Genomic DNA, 22,005 nt, shown 5'->3' on the forward strand with positions numbered 1-22,005 from the left:
GTGCCATCTATACACGGAAGAGTCACCAACAACCTGTTCAAAAAAGTGCTAGACAGAGTCAAATCGAGGCTTGAGGGATGGAAAACCAAGTACTTGAGCTTTGCAGGACGGAAAGTATTAGTTCAATCGGTACTCAATGCAATCCCGCTTTACTCTATGCAGACGAACCTATTACCCATGGGAATATGCTCCGAAATTGAGAAAATCATCCGGAATTTCCTGTGGGGAGGGAAGATTGGGGAAAAAAATGCCACCTGGTTAAATGGGATGTAGTATCTTCCCCCAAATCTATAGGTGGGCTAGGCATTAAAAGAATGTATCCTATGAACCAAGCATTATTGACAAAGCTCGGTTGGAGACTAATGGAAGAAAAAGAAGGCCTCTGGACACAAGTACTGAAAGGAAAATACACATGCAAGAACACTAACAGTAGGAGCTTCATATCTAGACAAGGTTCATCAAGGGTGTGGCAAGGGATTTCCAAGATCATGCAGTACGTGGAAAAAGGGACAAAATATGTAGCACGCAATGGGACATCTACTTACTTTTGGACAGACAAATGGATAGAAAATGCTCCATTGTGCACATTTTNTGAAACGAGGCTTCACCACTAACGAATCATGTGCTTTATGTCATTATGAATTGGAAGACGTTGATCACATCTTCCGAAAATGCGAAGAAGCTAAGAAAATTTGGCGCAGACTTATGTCTACTAAGGCGTTCCAAACTTCCCACAATCCATCCTTTGATGCATGGCTCATGAGAAACTTAGGTCATAAATCCAAGAACTCCAAAAATCTGGATTGGAACATACTCTTTGCCATTACGCTTTGGTGGATTTGGCATTGGCGAAACAACTTTGTCTTCAACAACAAGAAATTGGACGTGGATCTCAAAGAGCAGCGGATCAAAGGTCATCTACTTCAAATTAAATCTGCCTTTGCTTCAAAGAAAGTTTTGCCAAGCTACAATACGGGTTACACCAATTGTATCATCCGATGGAGCCCTCCACCTACAGGATGGATTTCACTGGACGTAGACGGTAGCTGTAAGCAGAAGGCTCGTAAAGCAGGTGGGAGAGGTATATTGCGGACCGACCTCGGCGATTGGATCATGGGATTCATGTACAACATTGGCTGGTGCTCAATCAAGGAGGCAGAGCTCTGGGCAGCTTGCAAGGGGCTCGAGCTAGCCTGGAACTCAGGATATAAGAAGATCTCTCTTGGGATCGATTCAGAGATAGTAGTCAAGTGGCTCAAAAAAGAAGAAACGCCAAGTTCATCCTTAATTAACTTGATCACTACCTGTCTCGACCTCCTTGCTAAGAATTGGAAAGTAAGAGTCAACCACATCTATAGAGAACAAAATAAGGCTGCCGACTTTCTAGCTTCGGAAGCCTTGAAATACGAAAGAGGTTACAAAACCATATGGAATCCTCCCAAAGGTTTACAAGACATCATCGACAAAGACAAGATGAGAATTAGCTCTTGTAGAAGAGTAATATTATGTTAGATGTTTATTGTGGGTGTCCCCCTCCCTTGTAACAAAAAAAAAACAGTAAATTAAGGGGTGGATTGGTAAAAAAACTGAGTAAATAATACGTAAATAGACTATATTTGAAACGAAAAAAAAGAAAAGAAAAAGAAATTCAGCCTAAATATATGTGACAGGAGTATGTGGTACATTACGGAGGGAGTATGTGGTACAAAGCAAAGTGTCTTAGGGAGGAGGCCAACTCATCTCCTCTGATTTCAAAATCTTGCCAAGCATACGTCCCCCCTCAAAAAGAACATACATAGAAAGTAGTAGGAAAAACGGCTGTTACCTCCATTAATTCATATGAACCAGGCACAACCAATAAAACCCACGTTTATCTGACATTAAGTAATGCCACTGTATCTATATATACGCACGCTGTAAGCCTGTAGGCAGCGCACCGGTCATACTCAAACCGTGTAGGACTGCTGAATTGTATTTATGTCGAGATTCTTCAACTTCACAACTGATTCCACATGCCCTTTGAGAGTATGCAACTCTCTCAGCCTGCAACATTAGTAAGCGAACAGTTGTGAAATACGATAGAGCAAAGATGGAATTTAGAGAACATATGCCCGACACAAGATGGAATCTAATCTAATTGGGGACAGTTGGGGGTGTTGGTATTGGGTCAGATTTAATCTTTTTTTATTAGAGGTTGAGTCGATCTATAAGGAAAATTGCACGTCTAGAAGAAACGAAGAATTGCAAACAGTCTGAACCACGGCCTCTACTATGATACATCATAGTGGGAACTCCTAGTTGGCAGGAAACAAGGGAAGAAAGCCTTTAAGAAAACTACAATATATGGTAGCGTATAGCCCTACTTTCATTGGCATTTTCAGTAACTTGTTGAAAAGTGATATTGATGATTTTCCAGTTTTGGTTAAAATTATTTGTCCACCGTGGAGTTACTTTATACACATACCTTGCCATGTCAGCACGTCGTTTTGCTTCTTCCGCGATCTGATTTAGATCGTTATAATTACTGCGTTCACCAAACTGTGTCTCAGGTGGATGAAGTCCATGGAGAGTCCTTTGTGCCTGTGCCCACTTGAGCTCACGCTCTTCCTTTCCAAAATCCTTCTTCCTTGTGAAGGCAATCTACAACAACGTCATCCCAAAATGAATGGAGTAACTTCAAAAATTTTAATCCAATAAATATGAGATTATGGTTCCATTCGACATACCCTTTGCTCAAAGACAAGATCCCAAGCCCTTCCGCTCAAGACATATCTGATGATAAATTTGATGAAGTCGAGTGGAATATAGCATATGACATTATATAACCATATAACTCCTGCCCAACCCCATCCTATCCCTTCTATCGCAGAAAAACTCCAATTGGCATATACAGCAATTAGGGTTGCAACCTGCCATGAAAAAGTAAAATTGTTCAGGTTGTCGGCATGCTTCCCAATAAAGAACCAAAGGACCAGTAATTCACTTACAAGCTGAGCAGCGAAAAAAGCCCCTACGAGCAGAAGTCCTGGACGCTCGGCAAAAGACCAACTTCTTGATCTGGTCACAAATATCAAGGCTTGACTGATGATGCTAACCTGCAAATATATTGCAGACGCCATCTTTCTGAAGTTGGGGTGAAATTTTTTCTCGAGAGATGCAACCCCGAATACACGCTGTAATTCAGAATATGCAGGCAAAAAACAGTAACTCAGAGCATAGTTCTTGACATAGTTCACCAATGTAAAAGCCACTTTAACAAATGATGAATAGCCAGACAAGCCAAAGCATCTCTTTCTAGTCCATAATCTGCGCAATAATACTAGGAGCAAGCAGACCCTCTGTGTCAATTTTTGTTTTGAAACTCCCTTTACTAATACTATTTTTTGAACTTCCTAATTTAATAACTGTGAACACAAGCAGCATTATGTCCAACACAATCACAATAGATATTCATTCATAATTGATGTAATTAAAACCATACATACAGTGAAGAAGTTTGTATCATATGCTGCCCAGAAGAAAATGACCGTCATCATAGCCAAGTAGCTCCCGAGAATGATCCCTGTCGTAAAAATCTCAGCCAACTTCCAGCTGTCAGGTAAAGGAGATGGTTTCACTCGATCCTTTGATATTGTCATTATAGTACCTAGGTCAAAATTAAAGCTTCAGAATTACCAGAGCATACTTCCAATAATAGCAATCTTTCCATGTGCAATGCACTAGTGTGTTTCTTTAATACATATTAAAAGAAGAGAGTTCCCATGATTAATCTATTGATCTGGAGTAACAATACAAAAACTGGAGTAGCAAGTATACGTGCATGGTTTAACTGGCAAGGATAGTTGAGAAATGAAGGGAAGGGGTTAAGGGGAAAACATTTACCATCATTCAGTATGGCAATTATCAGAACCATGAAAGGTGGGAAGTCAAACTTCCATATGAGGGCAAGCAACATGAAACCAAGCTGTACATCAAAAGTTACATTAGAGAGTATGATTACAACTAGATCAACGTCAAAACCACACCAATTAGTAAGTAAACAAATTCAAAAACTTACAACGATACGGATTGTGATAGAGACAGCATAAATCTGCATAATGAAAAAACAAGCAGATTAAGAGATATTTGCTAAAATTATGCAGCATAAGGCCGCTAGGGAAGGTGTTGTTTGTGAATAAAGAGAAGGGGCCTGCTTATAGCTAAATTAGTAGTAGTCTACATGTAAAAGGAACGGCCCCAATCCCCAACCCAGAAAAAAGAGTCGCTGCGGTCTTCTAGCCAAGAAGGTTGATTCTAAATACTTACCGTATAATTTTTCATCCTCTGAAAGATTGCTCGACTAGTTAGCACAGCACTAATGATAACACTTAGTCCAGGTTCAGTAAGGACAATATCAGATGCGCTACGAGCAGCATCAGTTGCATCGGCAACGGCGATGCCAATATCAGCTTTCTTGAGAGCAGGGGCATCATTCACCCCATCACCAGTCATCCCACAAATATGTTTCATGGCTTGCAAACGTTTGACAATTTCGTATTTGTGCTCTGCAAAGGTGAACTTGAATTGGCATAGATATTAACTTAGTAAAGACAGAATTTATTCTCATAGAAGACAGGTGGTGGCACCATCACCAACAGAAAAAGGAGCATACCGGGGAAAACGCCAGCAAAACCATCAGCCTTTTCAATCAACTCATCAACGGGCAAGGTAGCAATGGACTCATCTTTGTTGTGCCCTAACAAAGTAGACGAAGGATACATGTTGGTTCCCATCCCCAAACGACGCCCTGTTTCCTTCCCTATCGCAAGCTGATCACCTGATGCAAAATCAAATTCGGATCATTTCGTAATACAAAGTGGAAGTATACCCGAACAAGATAAAAGTAGTTACAAACCCTTAATGCGAGATAGTGCAATGACAAGTGGAGATACTACTTCAGTTCAAAACTTTCTAAAAACACTAGGTTAAAACCAATGTCACTACACAAATTGCAAATTTCAGGTCTGAGAACTTTTATTTTTTATGCTTCCTAACTCCAACCAGAGAAAATATGCCAAGAAATGAGAGTCGGTACTCGAAACCCTACAGAAAGAGGTAACCGACATATGAAGTTCAATAATGAGTTAAGAAGTAACAAATAAACATTTCCTCGTAATGAACCCTGAGCCACAATCTGCCTTGTCATCAGTTTGGTTGTATCTGTCCAAGAGTAGAAAACAAAAAAAATTGCCTTGCGTATAAAAAGACCCTAAACTACTATGACCGTTGATAAGTTATTTCTTTTAGAAATGTTCAAGTGAAGTGGCAGTGGGAGGGAGCTAATTAAGATAAAAAAATTAATGATGAACAACGAGATAAACTGAGATCCGGTGAGGAATTTAACTAGATCTCGGTTAAAAAGTGATATGTCTAATCAATTAAACACGCCAGATTCATTCCAACTCTTGGTGAATCATTCACCAAAGCGTATATGCATCAAAAGTTTGTGTAAAAGTATATGCTCACCAGTTATCATCTTCACATTTACACCAAGATTCAGCGCCCTTCTGATTGTCTCCGCGCTATCATGCCTGGGAGGATCAAAAAGAGGCAAGAGTCCTATAAATTTCCATGGACCTCCGGGACTCTCCTTCCTTCCTTCAGGAACTTCCTGAAATACAATAAGGCTGTCAAGTGCATGACAAGAGGAAGGACTTAGTATAAGGTTCAGTAAGTGGGGCCAAAAATTAATCAGAGAAGATGGACCACCTGATATGCTACTCCCAGAGATCGTAACCCACGCTCAGCGAACTTATCAATCACAGAATGAACTCTACGTTCTATCTCAGATTTGTTATGCGCAAGATGTAAGATCTAGAAGCAAAAAGGTGCAGCTAATCAGAAAAGCATTTAGCAATACATAGCAATCGATTATCAGATCTTTCGCAATACCTGTTCAGGGGCACCCTTGCTGACTCGATGCCAGTTGCCTTCACTATCAAAATATGTCAAAGCAGTGCGCTTATCAGTTGGATTGAATGGTAAGAAATGAACCTCCTGAATGCCCGCCCGTGCCTTTACCATGTAATAGAAGTAGAGGAAAAAAATTCTCTTAATCCTTGTTAATCCATGGTATCAACAATTAGATCAAAATGTAACCTTTGTAAAATCGTGCATGTATTACTACTACGCCTCCCATAAAAACCATCTCACGAGGATGCAATTTAATGTCTTCGTACCTCCTTGGGATCTGCCAACATTCCTACAATGGCAGTATCGATGGCATCTTGGTTTTCCATCCGAGAGGCCCTAGCAGCCATTAGAACAATGGTATCTACATCCACTCCTTTAGAGAAGACCTACAATCATTAATGAGATTAAGGAGTTAAAAACAGGCAGTGAAACGCCAAGTCCATACACTAGACAATTTTATGGACCTCAATAAGACTTTTGTCAACTGTAAGTTTGTTCAATGTCAAGGTTCCAGTTTTGTCACTGCAAAGCACATCCATGCCAGCCATTTCTTCGATTGCTGTCATTCTTTTAGTGATTGCCCCCTGATAGAATAAACTGCTTATAAATATAAAAAAATTTCAAACTAAACACTTTCAGCTTCAACGAAAGCACCAAAGGCATTGTACCTGCTGGGACAAACGGTGCGAACCAATTGCCATTGTAACAGACAACACTGTTGGCATTGCAATTGGAATTCCTCCAATAAGGAGTACAAGCAAATTATCAATTCCTGGACGATAAGGGCGGTGTTGGATTGGGTACATCACAATGATTTCGATGATCATCCCCACAGCAATAGAACATATGCAGAAATTTCCAATGGCAGTCAAGACCTTCAGAAAAAAGAAACCAACAACCAACATCAAATTTCGAACAAAGATGTAGTGTGCAAAAAATGATAATTTCACACACTTCAGTGGGATGGAAACAAACATGGCAAAATTTTCCTATAACAAAGAACATACACAAATGAAATGAATAGATTCCCATAGTTTCAGAGTAATATCAATGTTTTGATAGCGGTATTGAGTGCAACAACTGGATTTACAATCCACACCTTCTGAAAGTGCCCAACTTGATTAGTGGAGTCTACAAGGTGGGCGGCTTTTCCGAAGAAGGTATGCACACCAGTGGCGATGACCATTGCTTCTATCTCCCCTTGTTTGACTGTAGAACCTGAGTATATACCATCCCCGGGGCTTTTTGTCACGGGAAGGGATTCCCCTGTTAGAGCAGACTGTAACAGAAAAATAGTAAATAATTAGTTGAGCGACAGAAAGACAAGTATAAAAAAGTAAAACATATAAGCCAGAGTCGGACCTGGTCGATTTTCAAAGGATCACCCTCTAGGAGTCGAGCATCAGCTGGTATAATATCTCCCAACTTTATGCTAATTATGTCCCCTGGAACAAGAATGGCGGCATCTTCCTCAACCCATTGCCCATCCCGAAGAACCTATACATTTTTCATTAAACATACTTTCAATCGAACGAAATAACTGCAATTTCTGCAAAATTTGTACGTAGAATTACACAAAATACGTTATGCAATTAGACCAAATAACATTTAACCACCTTCGCTTTTGGAGCAAGACGAGCCATGAGGGCAGCAGCAGCATTTCCAGCATTGTTTTCCTCGATGAAACTAATGGTGGAGTTGATTATAAGAAGAGTAATGATACCAACAAAATCCTGCCAATCTGGTGGTTTCCCCTGCAAATTACTCCCCAAGTCATTAAATTCATGAAACGGAAAAAGAAGGATTTGTAAAATATTGAAAAATTCCACAAATATTGACGAATTTTATTATTGAAAAAGGCTTATCAAAACAGCGAACCAGCGTTGACCAGAAATCAAAAGCGAAAAAAAAAACCGATAGACGCATACAAAAATAGTTTAATTTCAAACAGGCGAATAAGTTATTCTATGCTGTTTAGCATTTAATATCGTGACAACCACTGGAGTAGCAAAAGATTATTAAAAATTTTAATCATAATATTCTATGTTGTTTAGCATTATTCAAATAGTTAACTACAACTTTGCTTCATGCACAGTATATAGTCAAATTAAGTTACGGAGAACACACACACAACAAAAAGCAAAAATTATTATTGTTATTATTATTAAAAAAGAAAAGCACTAACTCCTCCATTAGCGAGAGCAATGGCCATAATTGCCGCAGCTTCCATCACCCATGACAAAGGATTCCACATAAACCCTAAAAACTTCAGAATCTTGCTCTCCTGCAATTATCCATATTTTTCCCGCACAAAAATACATAACCAGAAGAAAAATAGCGTAGAATTAAATTTCGGAAATAACATAAAAATATAAAAAACTAACCTCCTTCTCTTCGAGCTTGTTGTGACCAAAGATTTCGAGCCTTCTGTTAGCATCCTCAGATGACAGCCCCTCTCTTGTGCATCTCAGATTCTCAAACACCTCTTCGATCGGTATGTTCTCCTGAAACCGTAGTAGTATTCACCAACAAATCAAAAAACAGCGGAAACATGCAACAACACAAAACAGAGGAAAAAAACGAAGTAAATCCAAAGTCCAAACCAAATCCACGGCTTCTCTCTTGAGAGCCTCCATAGCTTCATCCTTCGCCGTCATATCTACAACAAACAAGCACAGTATCATATCTACAACAAACAAGCACAGTAAACTCTCAATCAATCCAAATCGAGATATGAATACAATCAGGAGTAAATTGTAAACGCATCCGTACGTCAGAATGAAACCGAAAAAGCTCACTATATCTCCAGAGGATAAAGGGAGAAGAAATGTAGAAAGTGTGGGTTGGAGAGAGGAATTTTGAAGGAACCGGGCAGTTGAGTTCTCTGCATATATTCGCAGCACCTTTCGGTGAGGCGCTAACGCGCGTCCCTGTCGCGTGAGTGGAAAAAGGGAAATAATATATAATATATATATGTAAGTGGAACAGATGTTCATTGATTTTTCTTTTTTCTGGAACAAATGTTTTTTTATTTGGTGTGACCTGTAATTCTGATGGCCGTATAAATGTACTTGTCAAGTACTGCCTCATTCCAACTATCCTTCCGTTTTACTAGCACATATTATAGTTTTAAATGAATGAACTACAAAGAAAATTATTAGACAAATCACCAAAATTTTTATAAGACATTCTCAAGAGTTAATTTTATGAAATATATATTTTAATTAAGTTACTCGTGAAAAATATTTTTTATGTTAAAAATATTACTTTTTATTATAAATATGAGCATGGCTGACTTATCTCACGAATAAAGATATGTAAGACTGTCTCACAAAAAACTTACTACGGAAAAATTGGATGAAAATTACGAGAAGTGTGTAATTTAAAAATATATAGAAAATTTTAATATAATCATTTTATTCATTAATTTGAGAATTGATTTTAGAGTAATGCTTAAATATACCAACTTCGATTTGTATGAAACGGATAAACCGTCTTGTCTTATTAAATAGTAAGGCATGTTTGTTTGATTTTTGGTCTAGTCGTCCACCTTTATTTTATATATAGATTTAGAATACATGTCTCCATAACGTTTTTTTGATGGATAATAAATCATACTTGTAACTTGTAAGTTAAATATGAAATATAAGTTATCACATTATTATTTTATTATTCTATTGTGATGAAAACGTGTTACCGATACTCTTCGGTTGTACACTGGATAAAAACACTCGAACTTAAAATAACATGCAAATAACATCTATCAAGTAAATCGCATTAAACAATTCTTGTCTCACATTCTCGATCTAGAAAATGTTGGTAGTAAAAATCGATATCATCATCGTGTCGTTTGTCACTCACATATATTTCACAACTCGTGAGATTATTGTTCTTTTTTATTTTGTTTATGTGTTACTTATTTTGAGTGTGGGTATTAAATAAAATGTTACTTGTGTCCCCAACCCTCCATTCAATATAAAGACTAAAGAGATACCACTTGTCATTTAAATATGTAAAATAATGAAGTGGTCGCTATTTAGAATACGATGTAAACTTCCCAACTTATATCAATTTGTTCGAACATTGAATGTTGCCCAATATTCTGGGTAATTTTACTCTCCTTTGGATTCATTGAATATATACAGATATCAAAATTAAAATATCAGACTCAATCATTGATGTAATCGATCTCATGGAAAATGATATAATCAATAATTTTTTATATATTTAAAATATTTCACACATGTAAGCTGTGGACCAAAAAATATATGGCCAAGATATGAAAACAATTCGCGAGTCGAGATAGGTATCAAATTTGATCAGATACATGAAAAATATTAATTTTTATATCACGAGTAGAATATAAATCTGTGATACTGTTTTACCGAAAAGTTACTAAGCCAAAGCTTAATATATTGTATTTAATATTAATTTCACATAAAAGTATTTTTTTATATAAATATAGATACGTCAATTTATATAATATAAAAATATAAATATTTGAGATGATCGGACGAATAAATTTGATCGGCCGAAGATTAATATATTGTATTTAATGCACATACGTGTGAAAATGAGTGGTGCATTATATTTCGACAGAAGCGATCAAACTTCTGACCTGCCGGCTTCGATATAATATATATTTTTTTAAAAGTCCGTCCAATTCTTCAGTTCATTGAGGTGGTCCAATAAATTATTTTACATGATTTAACGATTGTGATATCCGATTCATTTTTCGAATTTCAATTGATTTTTCAAAAACGAAATTTGATTCTTATATCTATACATTGCAAGAGAATAATTATTTATTTTTATTTGTAATTCTATACGACACAAAATAAGTAGAGCTCGAACATATAATTTTATTCGAATTCGAGCACGAGCTCTACGGAGTACTATTTTAAGCTTGAGATCGACTAAAATAATCATCGAGTAGTTAATTCAGATCAAGTTTTAAAAATATGCCTATAAAAAAGTCCTTTAACTTTAAATTAAATTAATTAATAAAATGTTCAAGTATGTATCTAAATATGATAAAATTAAGAGGAAAATGCTACTTTTGTCGTGTGTGAGACTCAAATTCTTAAGCATGGCACACCTACTTTGCTCTTTTATTCAAAACCCCAAAAATTTAAAACTTGGATGTTATATAATTAACTTGTGGAAAGTTCGATTGGAAGATAGGGGAAGGTTTGGTAGTTTAAGAAAATTTTACTTTATCACAAATTTCGGCCTTTAACAATCTAAGATTGTGTTTGGATTGATGGATTTAAATATATTGATTTCAAATATATTTTTGTTATATTAGAGAAGTAACTGTAAACATCAAATTCATCTATTTTATGTATGTATGTGTAGTGTTTTATGTTAATTGAGATGAATTTTAATTCTACTCAGTGACAAAGATATTTGAAATTCATTCTACTTTATGTAAATAATTAATATATATAATTAAAATTTCATCAATTGTTTCATTCTAAACCGTAAAATAATAATAGAAATTTATTGAGTTTAAATCCATTCAAATAGAACGTAAGAGTTACAATATACTTAACTCACCGTGAATTTCAAAATTTTGGCTACGGTTAACTCTTCCAATTTTATATAAATTTGGTTAGAATTTTAAAAATGGTAGTCAACTGGTCAAATACATGACGAGTTGAAGCTTCCAAGAAATTCGAGAAAACAAAACTCTCCGGAAATAGTACTTTCCGTGGTACCATCAAGACTTCATGCGTTTCTATCTTTATAATTGTCAACAATCAAAACGCCAACCGACTTTATTTCACACTTTTAGAAAATCTCGTATCAATCTTACTGATATTTACAATAAAAATAATACTCTTAGTATAAAAAATAATATTTTTTCATGAATGACCCAAATAAGAGATCTGTCTCACAAAATACGACCAGTGAGACCGTCTCACACAAGTTTTTATCGTTATTCACAAAATGGCCGGAAGATTTTTATTTGTTTATTTTAACGTTGTATCAAAAAAGATTTATGATACGGAATTACGGATATTTAGGTGCATAACCAATATTTCAAAATTATCCACTCAAACGTATGCTGCAATAATTTATTATTTTATTGTTCAATAATTAAGAATAAAACCCAAAAAATAAATAAAACGAAAACCTCGTGGCAACAGTACGGTCAATAAAGTCGACGGAAATTTGGAGAAGACATCATCGTTTAGTCATATTCTACCTTGTGACTCATCAAACTTGCTTTTATTCGAATCCAAGTCCATCCATATCATCATCACAACGCCTAAATTCTACAGAAATTTGTTTAGTCATTCTTTTTCTTCTTACGCTGCGTTTGGTTCGGATGATTAGCCGGGATAGATTATTTTATCCTACTTAATCAGCTGTTTGGTACGCGTGATTATTTAACCAAGTCAATCCCTCCTATGAATGATTAAGTTATATTAGGTAGGTTAAAATAATACCTCCTCTCCCCCTAGGATTATTTATCCAACTCTTAATACCTCCTATTTTTCCAATTTTACCCTTCTCTTATATTCAAACTCACCACCAATTCCCGCCACCGACCGCCGCCGCCGCCGCCGCCACGATAGCCGCCGGCCGACCGCCGGCCGAGCCCCGGCCGAACCCCAGCCGGCCGCCGCCATTTCCGGCCGGCCGTTTCCGGTCGCCGGCCGCCCCGCGAAGGGGAAGGGCAATTTTGTCTTCTCATCAAAAAATTCAAAATTATCCTACACTTAAAAATCTTACCAAACATAATATTATTTTACACCATATNAAAATTTTTTATTAGATTGTCTCATCGATAAATTTTTTTAAAATTTCGAACCCAAATATTAGTCTCCAAAATTATCATGTTTCGAGTTTTCTTCACGGAGCCTCGAACCCACGAGAAAATTTGTCATCTATACACATCACTGTGCGGCCTGCGAGCAATCCAATCGAAGATTTATAAAACTTGCCGACATGATATTTCTCTTTAATTAACTTCAGCATAAATATATATAACATTGTCGTTTTAAATTATGTTATAGGTGCTAACTATTTGCAGTTGGGAAGATTACTTATTAATATGCAGACAAAAGAAATGTCAAAATATGTAAAAGAGAAAAAGACAGTCATCGACAATCAAATATCATGTGCCGCACATTCTAACAATAGAATATCATCTAATAAAAATATTTTAATTTATATAAAGAGCTAGATCTTAATTTTTTTTTTTAAAATAGATATATTTGAATTTTTAAACATATAAATAAGCTTGTATCCCGTATAAAGTACAAGTGTGTGTGTTAAAGCTATAGGACAGTATGATACAATATATATAATTGACTCTAATATAAAACAATCTTTATTTTAATAATATTTTACGATTTTATTCGATTATGGTATTATACTTTATCTGTATATCCATGCAAGCTGCATAGATAAAGTCCTTGAATATGCAATAGGTACCATGAGGTCTGCGTCGCAACGTAAGATCATGAAACTCATTAGGAAGTGTACCGTATATTCTAAACAGGTTCCTAGTCGATTCAGCTGCCTAAAACAAGGATAAAGGTCGCTCGAGCTTGAGACTAGCATCTGTGATGTAAACGCCATGTTTCATTGGCAAGGGCATGGAGATGTCCATTCACACAGATGGGTGATCATGTGATGATGCACTGAACAACCCTCCCGCAGACGGTCCAAGTGGTTCTCACTTATCGAGTGGAATAGTCCGCAGTTATGATTGTACACCATTAGTCCTTTGACCCGGAACAATGTAGGGGCTATACGTACTAGCATGCACTTTGATCCGTTTACTGACTCCATCGAGGGTCATCAGGTAGCGAGGTTGGGTGTAGTTTCGAAATACGTAGGAGCAAATGCATTGTAGTCGAGGATTCACCGTTCGCCTACGGATGAAAATATCTTATGTGATCTGATGAGTTAATAGTGCAAGGAGTCTCTGGCCAGAGCAAGAAATGTGCTTTAGGGAAATGTGTTTTCCTAGTTGCACATACCATGTCACTATTAATACTCAAAGATAAATCACATCGTTATCGGATTCATATGCAACTCTCGATATACCAATGGTTGCAGATTCGATCGGGATATATGTGTTGAAGGGACCGTACTATACGCTAGCCATGACTAAAGGTTCTTGTAGGCACTATCAGTGATACCTAGGGGATCATGGGGCGATGCAACTAGACGCTCTTACCATGATCCGATGGTGCAATCAGAAATGAGTTCTGACATTCTTGATCAAGGAGTTGATGAAAAGAATGGGGTTAACTAGGGTAAACCCGAATAAGAATAAATGTTATTCTGAATTACATGGAGATGTGAACCTACGGCTAACTGTATCCTTGAACCATTGAGGGTCACACAAGTATTGGATTATGTGTTTCCGTTGAGATAGTCAAATTTCAAGGAGTTGGAATTTGGCGACTATAGTTTGATGGAGATCAAACATGAAGCTTATAAAGGAATTTATGAGCCGATTCCATAGGATGGAAGAAGTGGAAGTTAGCATGATTGCTAAATAAGGAAGGAGAGTGGAACTGCCTGTTTTGTGAAGGAGTTCACTAAAACTGGCAGCTGCTCAATATGGTAAGTGAAAATTTGGATCTTCGAAATTTTCGATTTTCATTATATGAAAAAGATTTGTATCCTTGGTACATCGGCGCTCTCGGATCGTCGATCAGGGTTACAATGAGTTCGGAATCATTTTTTTGGTGAATTTTGAATTTACTAATTAAATGATTGTGCTAGTAGTGGTGACTACTAACATGCACAAATTCCCATAAATATTCTAGAGGAGTCTAGAATTAAATTAACCAAGGAGTTAGTTTATAAATTAAATAATTGTTATTTAATTTAATATACATATACATGTATATATTTTATATGGTGATATAAATTATGTGTATATGATATTATTATGTCATGTATTATTAAATGTTAATAAATACATTATATATTAATTATATGAGAGTTTAAATATAATGAAATTAATAGAGTCCTTGTGGGAGAGAGACTCCTAATTAGATTAGGAGTCTCACTCTATAAATACACCATAAAAAGGCATAATTCAAGAGAGATTTTATTCCATAAAATCCACAAAATTCCTTCCCCAATTGCATACACATGTCTCGGCCACCATCTTGAAATTTGGAAGAAAATTGTTGGCCAAAAGCATATTAGATTTGCTTAATTATGGATTAAGAATCTATAATATTTGTTAATGATTTATTAAGAATTAATTAACATAAAAACCATGATTTTGATTCATGGAGCTCTCGGCCATACTTTAAAATGATTTGGGAAAATTTAGGCCATGTGATCCCTTCTTCCACCGCCGTTTCTTGATTTTGGAAATTCGGAGGCTCCAGTTTCAACGAAGAAATCGTTTGGATTTTCTAGTGCAAACCAAGCGAGGAACACAATCTTCGATCGTGGACCTAATTAGGCGATCAAAGGAGGCAAGCCTTTCGTAGGGAATTACAAGAAGCGCTATATCCGCCTAAACACCGGAATGGTTTGGAGTCCAGCGTAATAAACGCAAAGGTATAATTCTGAACACCCTATATATGTATGTTTTGAACACACAACGCTCAAGAACAAAATTTTTAAACTCCCACTGAGTTTTGATATATGAGAACCTAAATATAGCGTTAATTTTAAGATTTTTGTCTTTGAGATACTAATTTTTCGAACTTGTAGCCTTCCTCGAGTTAAAAATATACCCATTAATTGCTTCAAGGTCATATTTTTTTATTTAAAAAAGCACTTTTAGAAAATGAGTATTTTTTTTAAGCTCGGTCAACTCTTTTTTTAAAAAAAATGATCTCTTCAAGACCAATTTCCCCTTTAGAAAACCGATCTCAATTTTTTTTTTCCAATATTCAATTTTGGTCAATTTGCTAAAGATATGGCACATTAACAAGCCAAGGAACTTGCTCAAAGCTAGGTTGGGAATTTGAGGGCCAGATTGTGCTACGTACTCATGATTAATTTTATTTTTTATTTTTAAAAATGCTTGGTGTAGGAAAAAGATATGGATAATTTGTAATTAATGTTACATGTGTATACGGTTAAAATATTTATCTAAATTTGATAATTTTTTTAATTTCAAAGCTTTATATATTAGTTACGATGGATTTTCGACCTCATCCTACTAATGAAAAAGTGTTTTTTTTAATGTCAAAAACATTATTTTTCACTAAAAATAAATTTTAAAATATAAATATGATTGAAGATTAAAATAAAGGTTGTATTAGAAAAATAAATTTTAATCAATAAAATTATATAATCAATTTATAATTATAATTCAAAATAATTTTCACCAAATCAATTAAAAAACAAGTCTAACTCTAATATCATGAACAAGGTTTGATTTATATAGTGAATTTTAGCTATTCGATACTCGATAATATTTTTCTCTTTGACGAAGTTGACATAATAATTATTTTTTTGTCATAAACAATTTCTGCGAATCAAGAACTGTGCTTTCGCCACTGTAATGAATTTTCTCAAGATGCATATGAAATCCAAAAGTTTAACCCAGATAAAACCTATACCTCATCAATTCGTGAGTCATGAAAGCCGAGTGTAGAAACTTTTTAGTTGTGTATAAATTAATAATTATTTTATATTTTTAACGGTATATATGTCATCGTATATTTTTTATAAATAAAGAAAAGAAAATACATTATTATATATCAACAATGGCAACAATTACTTCTTCTCCTACAATCCCCCGTTTAGATGAAAGGCAACAAATCGTATCTGCTATTTTTCACACGTTTGGATAATTATTATCNTAAAATAATTAAAGAAACATTCATGTATACATTTGACAATTCCCAGCACAAAATCATTTAATAATCACTGCTTTAGCGGATATCAGCACACAAAGTTCAATGAATCATCAAATAACCAAAAAATGGAAGTGATTAACACTCTTCAGAATACTGAAGACTTGGCTTCATGGTCCAAGAAACATCCCACTTTCCTCCAAACCAAGGGATCCCGATCATAGATAGCGGATGCATGTCATGTACGACTGGGGAGGGAGGGCATGAAATCACTGGCCACTACAAAGATAACGGGGGGAACATCAGTCTTGATGGAATGTGCGCAGTCAAGTAGAACAAGCGTATGTGTGCAAATTGTTTTTCAAGAAATTGGAGATAGGAATACATAAAGAAACGAACTTGATAATCTAGATATATCGTGGAAGCCATCACACATGGAAGATCGCAATCCAGGATTTTGAACACTGGGGAGAGGACTTTTAGGGGTCAAAACTCACAATGTGAGACAAATGTTTTCATTTGAAGGGATGATAAAAATTTGATTTTCTTGTCAACTGATCATCAAGTATATATCAACTACTGCTTCAATTATTATCAAGGCAAATAGCATTCCCATCCAAGAAAAGAACCATCAGGGGTGGTCATTCAGCACTCGTCCACACCCCACCCTATCCCTGGCTAATAACTCGAAACTTGTCCTCAAGGTTCAAACTCATTTCTTATATGTATCTTATGCACGATTTTCGCCGTCACAACCCTGATGATCTTAGACAAGAATGTTTCACTGAGTGAGGGTGTGTGTATATATGTGTAAGTGCAGATAAGAATTGAGAAATGCAATATTAAATAACTTAATGTATACAAACCTCTGGATGTAGGTGGAACAACCACAACGTGCATAGTTGCATTATTAGGAGGTAAAGCCAACCGAAGGGGATAAAGCTTTCCATTGATGCGATTACGCGAACAAACGATTATATTCTCGATCCCTGTTTCTTCTTCCAGTTTCTGAGTTAACTCCGGCAACCCATGACATTTAAATTGAAAAGATGGCCCTTCGATGGCATCATTTACATTTCCATCATCATCACAGACATAGTAATATATAAGACGTCCTTCAGTTTTCCTGGTTGAATCTTCAACTGAACCGATAGACTGAGCATTAACAGCACAAAGCGTAATGTCAAGACTCAGGTATAAAACAATTCTACAAAATTTTCTGAAGCATTTACTCAAACATGTGTTTATAAAAGCTTTCCTTCTTCGTCGATTATGCAAAGTGAGACATTTTCCATTTAGAAGATAGATTTTAAAAAAATAACACATTATTGTATGGAAATTATATAATCAGAGTTATCAGAACAAACCTCGTTACTTGGGAACCTCAGATTAAAAGAAGAAGAGCTGAAATCCTCCACAAACGAATCAGATGATATCGAAACTTTGGGCGGCGATTCAGGTCGAATTTCGATAACATCAACAACCCACAAAATCCAATCATGGTGTCTGTGAGGTATATCATGAGTGATCGAGTTTCTCCACGGCGGCAACCCTCCGTTCGCCCGTAAGAAATTACCGTATCTCGTTTTAAGTTTCACCTGCATCCCATCTCGAATGGGCTCCCATTCGATCTTCGAATCCAATTTCCTGGGCAGGGATTGGACAACTTTTTGACCCGTCACGCCCAGAAGAAACTGATCATCCGAGGATGTAAGGTATTTCCCAAAACAGCTCTTCAATCGTACGACATTCTCGACACCTTCCACGAATTCTACGCTCCATTTGGCATGCTTCGATGATCCCGAACGATCTTGAACCACGGTTTCTTCATCGCTTTCCGCTGTCAGGTATTTGTCGTGGTGGCTCTTCAGTCTGACGGATTTGGCTTTCTTGAAGAAATCCATTCCAGAAACCTGTGGATTAAAAAAAAAAAAAAAAAAAAAAAAAAAAAAAAAAAAACAAAGATTGAATCAAATGATCTAAATCACGCGATAAATTCTGGGAAAAACTGAGATTTTACCCGCACTAAGAGGGATTAATGGGGAAACGAATTCAATATTAAATCAAACATTTCCATTGCCTACATTTCCCGTCCAATTCAAAAAAATGATGGAGAGTCATATATATTTTATATATTTTAATGATTAATGAAAACATCTACATCGATTTATTACAAAAATTAGTATCAATTTGTTTCCTAGATCCTAAATGCATGTTCAAAGAAATAATTAGTTACACTAAATGCATGAATCAAGAAGTACGAAGCAACCACGAAATGCATTATTTGTCTATTTTTTAACTTTTTAATATATTGGTCATTCCTCACCGCCAAACTCAATTATATCTGTACCGATTCAATAGGGGTAGTTTAGTTTTTATTATTTTCAACATTTATACAATATCTTATAATTTTAACTTTTATTCGTATGGTTTAATCAATTTTCGTTCAAATGAACTTTTTAAATTCTATATATGATTTCTTGAGTATCTTTTAATTTGTTTGCAGAATTTGTTGTGACTGTATTTTGTTCACTTTTACTCTACATTTAAGAAGATATTTTGAAAAATTGTGGGAGCATTTTTTTTCTTTTGTTGAATATATATTAGATTTTAAATTCATAATCAAACATACATGATTTATTCACATTTCAAATCTCAACTATTCATTTGTTAGACTTTGACAATTTACTATGAAGTACACAGAATTTTTAGCTATGCTATGTATTAAAAATTAAAATAAAATTATATTTGAATTTCAAATATATATTTTGTCGTTTAAAAAATAAATTCATAAATTTTAAATTTATTTTTTATATATTTATATAATCTTTTATATTAATGATGATATATTTTAACATTATAAAAATGAAAATTTGAAGAATCATGAATACCTGTGGCTGTCTCTGAACCACCATTGGGGACCCGGTATCCGGTGAACCCGAATAATCATCTGCCAGCGAGGAAAAGCTGGAAGCTGGTGAGAGTCCGGCCGAACCCGTATCCGAATCCGATAAAGTGATATCCACAACTTCCACCCCCCACAGCACCCAATTCTGGGTGGCCGTTCTCTGCGGCACATCGTGTGTCACGGAATTCCTCCATGGCGGAGCGCCGCCGTTCCCTCTCAAGAACTTCCCTTCACTGGTCATTAGTTTCACGTTGAGCCCTTCCTTCACTGGCTGCCACTCGATCGACGCGTCCGTCATCTTTCCTGGCAGGGTCTGGGTGACCTTCTTCCCAGTCATACCGAGGAGGAACGGCGCTGCCGCCGCCGTGAGATATAGTCCGTGGCAGCTCTTGAGCCGGATTCTGTCACGTCTTCCGTCAACGAATTCTACAGCCCAACGCGCTATGTGGGAGGAGCCGTTACGGCTTTGACGGACAGTCTGTTCATCGTCGTCCGCTACTAAGTATTTTCCGAGATGGCTTTGCAGTCTCACTGATTTCGCTTTCTGGAAGAACTCCATTCCATCCTGCAAAAGAGTTAAACTTTCCGGTGAAAAAAGTGAAACTGGATGAGAAACAAAGCTAGAATCTTGGCAAGTACCTGTCTTCCGCTTATGTGAGAAGATTTCTCGGATACAACCGACGGCCACCGCATCTGAGAACTAATCGCCGGCCGCAGCCGCCTCTCAGACCCATTAGACACCGGCGAATCCGAGCTCCGATAGTCATCCTCCTGCACAGAAGAAAAACTCGAAGCATGACTCGGCAGGTACTCATGATCCAGCACAGATATGTCCACCGCATCAACATCCCACATCACCCAATCCTGTGTAGCAGTCCTGTACGGAATATCATGCGTGATGGAGTTCCTCCACGGCGGCGTAGCCCCATTAGCTCTCAAGTAATTCCCCCCTACAGTTCTCAACTTAACTTGGTACCCTTCTTTTATAGGCTCCCACTCAATCGATGCATCGTTCTTCTTATCTGGAATAGTTTGCAGCACTTTCTTCCCAGTCATCCCCAGCAGATACGCCTCATCGGAAGCAGTAAGGTACCTTCCATGGCAGCTCTTGAGCCGGATCACATGTGGATTCCGGTCGACTAACTCAACAATCCATCTAGCCTTTCTTGAAGATCCGTTGCGGGTCTGCCGGATTGTTTGCTGGTCATCGTCGGCTGCTAAGTATTTGTCGAGATGACTCTTGAGTCGTACAGCTTTGGCTTTGTTAAAAAACTCCATATTTTTGGATCTGTTCCTTGAAAGACTACGGTTGTCCTGTACTGCTTGGATTATATTTCTCGCACAACTGTATGATAATTTTATAGGACCTTTATTATGTGATGCGATGATGTAAAAGGGGATTAACGCGAGAGTTGACTTGTAAGTTTCTTAATTTTGCCCTCTTTCCGTTGACTGGAAATTTGGAATCATTTTTATGCTAGGTCGTTGAATACTGGTTTTGTTAAATGTACGGTGTGATTCTTCGGACACGTTTGGATGCTAATTCAACGAAAACATGAGGCTAGACTAAATCTTGCGTGTACTTGTTGGTTTTCTACATCTCTTGTATTAACAATCCTTGTTTTAAATTACCTATTTTATTCCACAAAAGCTCTTGCAACTCGATAGCCATCTCGACAAATACTTAGCAGCCGATGATGATGAGCGAACAGCCCGGCAGAGCCGCAGCGAGTCATCAAGAAACGCTCGATGGATTGTCGGGTTATTCACACACATATATCTGTATAACTTTCGTAATTTTATATGTACGTAGGTTACTATCACATTCTATCATATAGATTTCCCACCTTCTGCATCCACGTTTTGTCTTCTAGCTGACCAATTTAGGTTTTACACCTAGAAATCGATGGAATTTGACAAATCAAACATAAGTTTAGAAAAAATAAATTTCAAAGTTTTAGTAATAACATCAGAGAAAAATAATATCAAATTTAAAGTTCCGGCCTTTTATTTTGGTAAATTCCACATGATTCTTAATGTTTGTAACTTAATATTCGTAACTTTACTCTAATATAGAGGGGGAAATGTATATGATCAAGACTTGCTGTTAGTATCTCCAAAATCAAGATAGAAATGAACCTTTATAATTAAAAAATTATTTGATAATTGATATGTCCATGAAAGTAAATTAAATGACATTACTCTTATAAACAAAAATTTTAAAAATATATAAAAAACAATTTTAAATCAATAAATATATATCACTAGTGAGTTGTCATACACATATTGGATGTGATGAACCATAGAAAAAGTGCGTTATCAATATGCGAATGACACTTCATCTGTACT

The 22,005-nt window shown here is 36.3% G+C and overlaps 2 protein-coding genes across 2 annotated transcripts; both read right to left on the reverse strand.

Moving 5' to 3' along the window:
* Nucleotides 1-1,635: 1,635 nt before the first annotated feature.
* LOC140963647 (plasma membrane ATPase 1-like) lies at nucleotides 1,636-8,899 on the reverse strand. Its single transcript, XM_073423048.1, has 22 exons — nucleotides 8,725-8,899; nucleotides 8,556-8,611; nucleotides 8,337-8,456; nucleotides 8,138-8,236; nucleotides 7,569-7,706; nucleotides 7,315-7,449; nucleotides 7,052-7,231; nucleotides 6,621-6,827; nucleotides 6,417-6,536; nucleotides 6,219-6,338; nucleotides 5,932-6,054; nucleotides 5,749-5,853; nucleotides 5,506-5,650; nucleotides 4,652-4,816; nucleotides 4,306-4,544; nucleotides 4,058-4,090; nucleotides 3,883-3,964; nucleotides 3,486-3,646; nucleotides 2,988-3,173; nucleotides 2,727-2,909; nucleotides 2,465-2,640; nucleotides 1,636-2,043 (listed from the first exon to the last, which is right to left on the reverse strand). Exons 2-22 carry the CDS (start codon nucleotides 8,607-8,609, stop codon nucleotides 1,947-1,949), a joined length of 2,868 nt encoding a protein of 955 aa, XP_073279149.1. The 5' UTR covers nucleotides 8,610-8,611; nucleotides 8,725-8,899; the 3' UTR covers nucleotides 1,636-1,946.
* Nucleotides 8,900-16,777: 7,878 nt separating this feature from the next.
* On the reverse strand, nucleotides 16,778-21,087 carry LOC140962847 (uncharacterized). Its single transcript, XM_073421884.1, has 5 exons — nucleotides 20,296-21,087; nucleotides 19,640-20,221; nucleotides 18,116-18,661; nucleotides 17,615-17,903; nucleotides 16,778-17,027 (listed from the first exon to the last, which is right to left on the reverse strand). Exons 1-5 carry the CDS (start codon nucleotides 20,932-20,934, stop codon nucleotides 16,987-16,989), a joined length of 2,097 nt encoding a protein of 698 aa, XP_073277985.1. The 5' UTR covers nucleotides 20,935-21,087; the 3' UTR covers nucleotides 16,778-16,986.
* Nucleotides 21,088-22,005: the final 918 nt, after the last annotated feature.

The sequence above is a fragment of the Primulina huaijiensis genome, chromosome 17, assembly GCF_012295235.1.
Source record: "Primulina huaijiensis isolate GDHJ02 chromosome 17, ASM1229523v2, whole genome shotgun sequence".
Lineage (NCBI taxonomy): Eukaryota > Viridiplantae > Streptophyta > Magnoliopsida > Lamiales > Gesneriaceae > Primulina > Primulina huaijiensis.

What these genes read in the sequence shown, in the direction of transcription:
- LOC140963647 (XM_073423048.1), bottom strand. Translation starts at nt 8,609, where the DNA reads ATGACGGCGAAGGATGAAGCTATGGAGGCTCTCAAGAGAGAAGCCGTG. An exon ending in CGCACCGTTTGTCCCAGCAG is followed by an intron (nt 6,537 to 6,620) that starts GTACAATGCCTT and finishes TTATTCTATCAG; the next exon opens with GGGGCAATCACTAAAAGAAT. An exon ending in CGACGTGCTGACATGGCAAG is followed by an intron (nt 2,044 to 2,464) that starts GTATGTGTATAA and finishes CTAATGTTGCAG; the next exon opens with GCTGAGAGAGTTGCATACTC.
- LOC140962847 (XM_073421884.1), bottom strand. Translation starts at nt 20,934, where the DNA reads ATGGAGTTTTTTAACAAAGCCAAAGCTGTACGACTCAAGAGTCATCTC. An exon ending in TGGTTCAGAGACAGCCACAG is followed by an intron (nt 18,662 to 19,639) that starts GTATTCATGATT and finishes TTTAATCCACAG; the next exon opens with GTTTCTGGAATGGATTTCTT. An exon ending in TGAGGTTCCCAAGTAACGAG is followed by an intron (nt 17,904 to 18,115) that starts GTTTGTTCTGAT and finishes GTTAATGCTCAG; the next exon opens with TCTATCGGTTCAGTTGAAGA.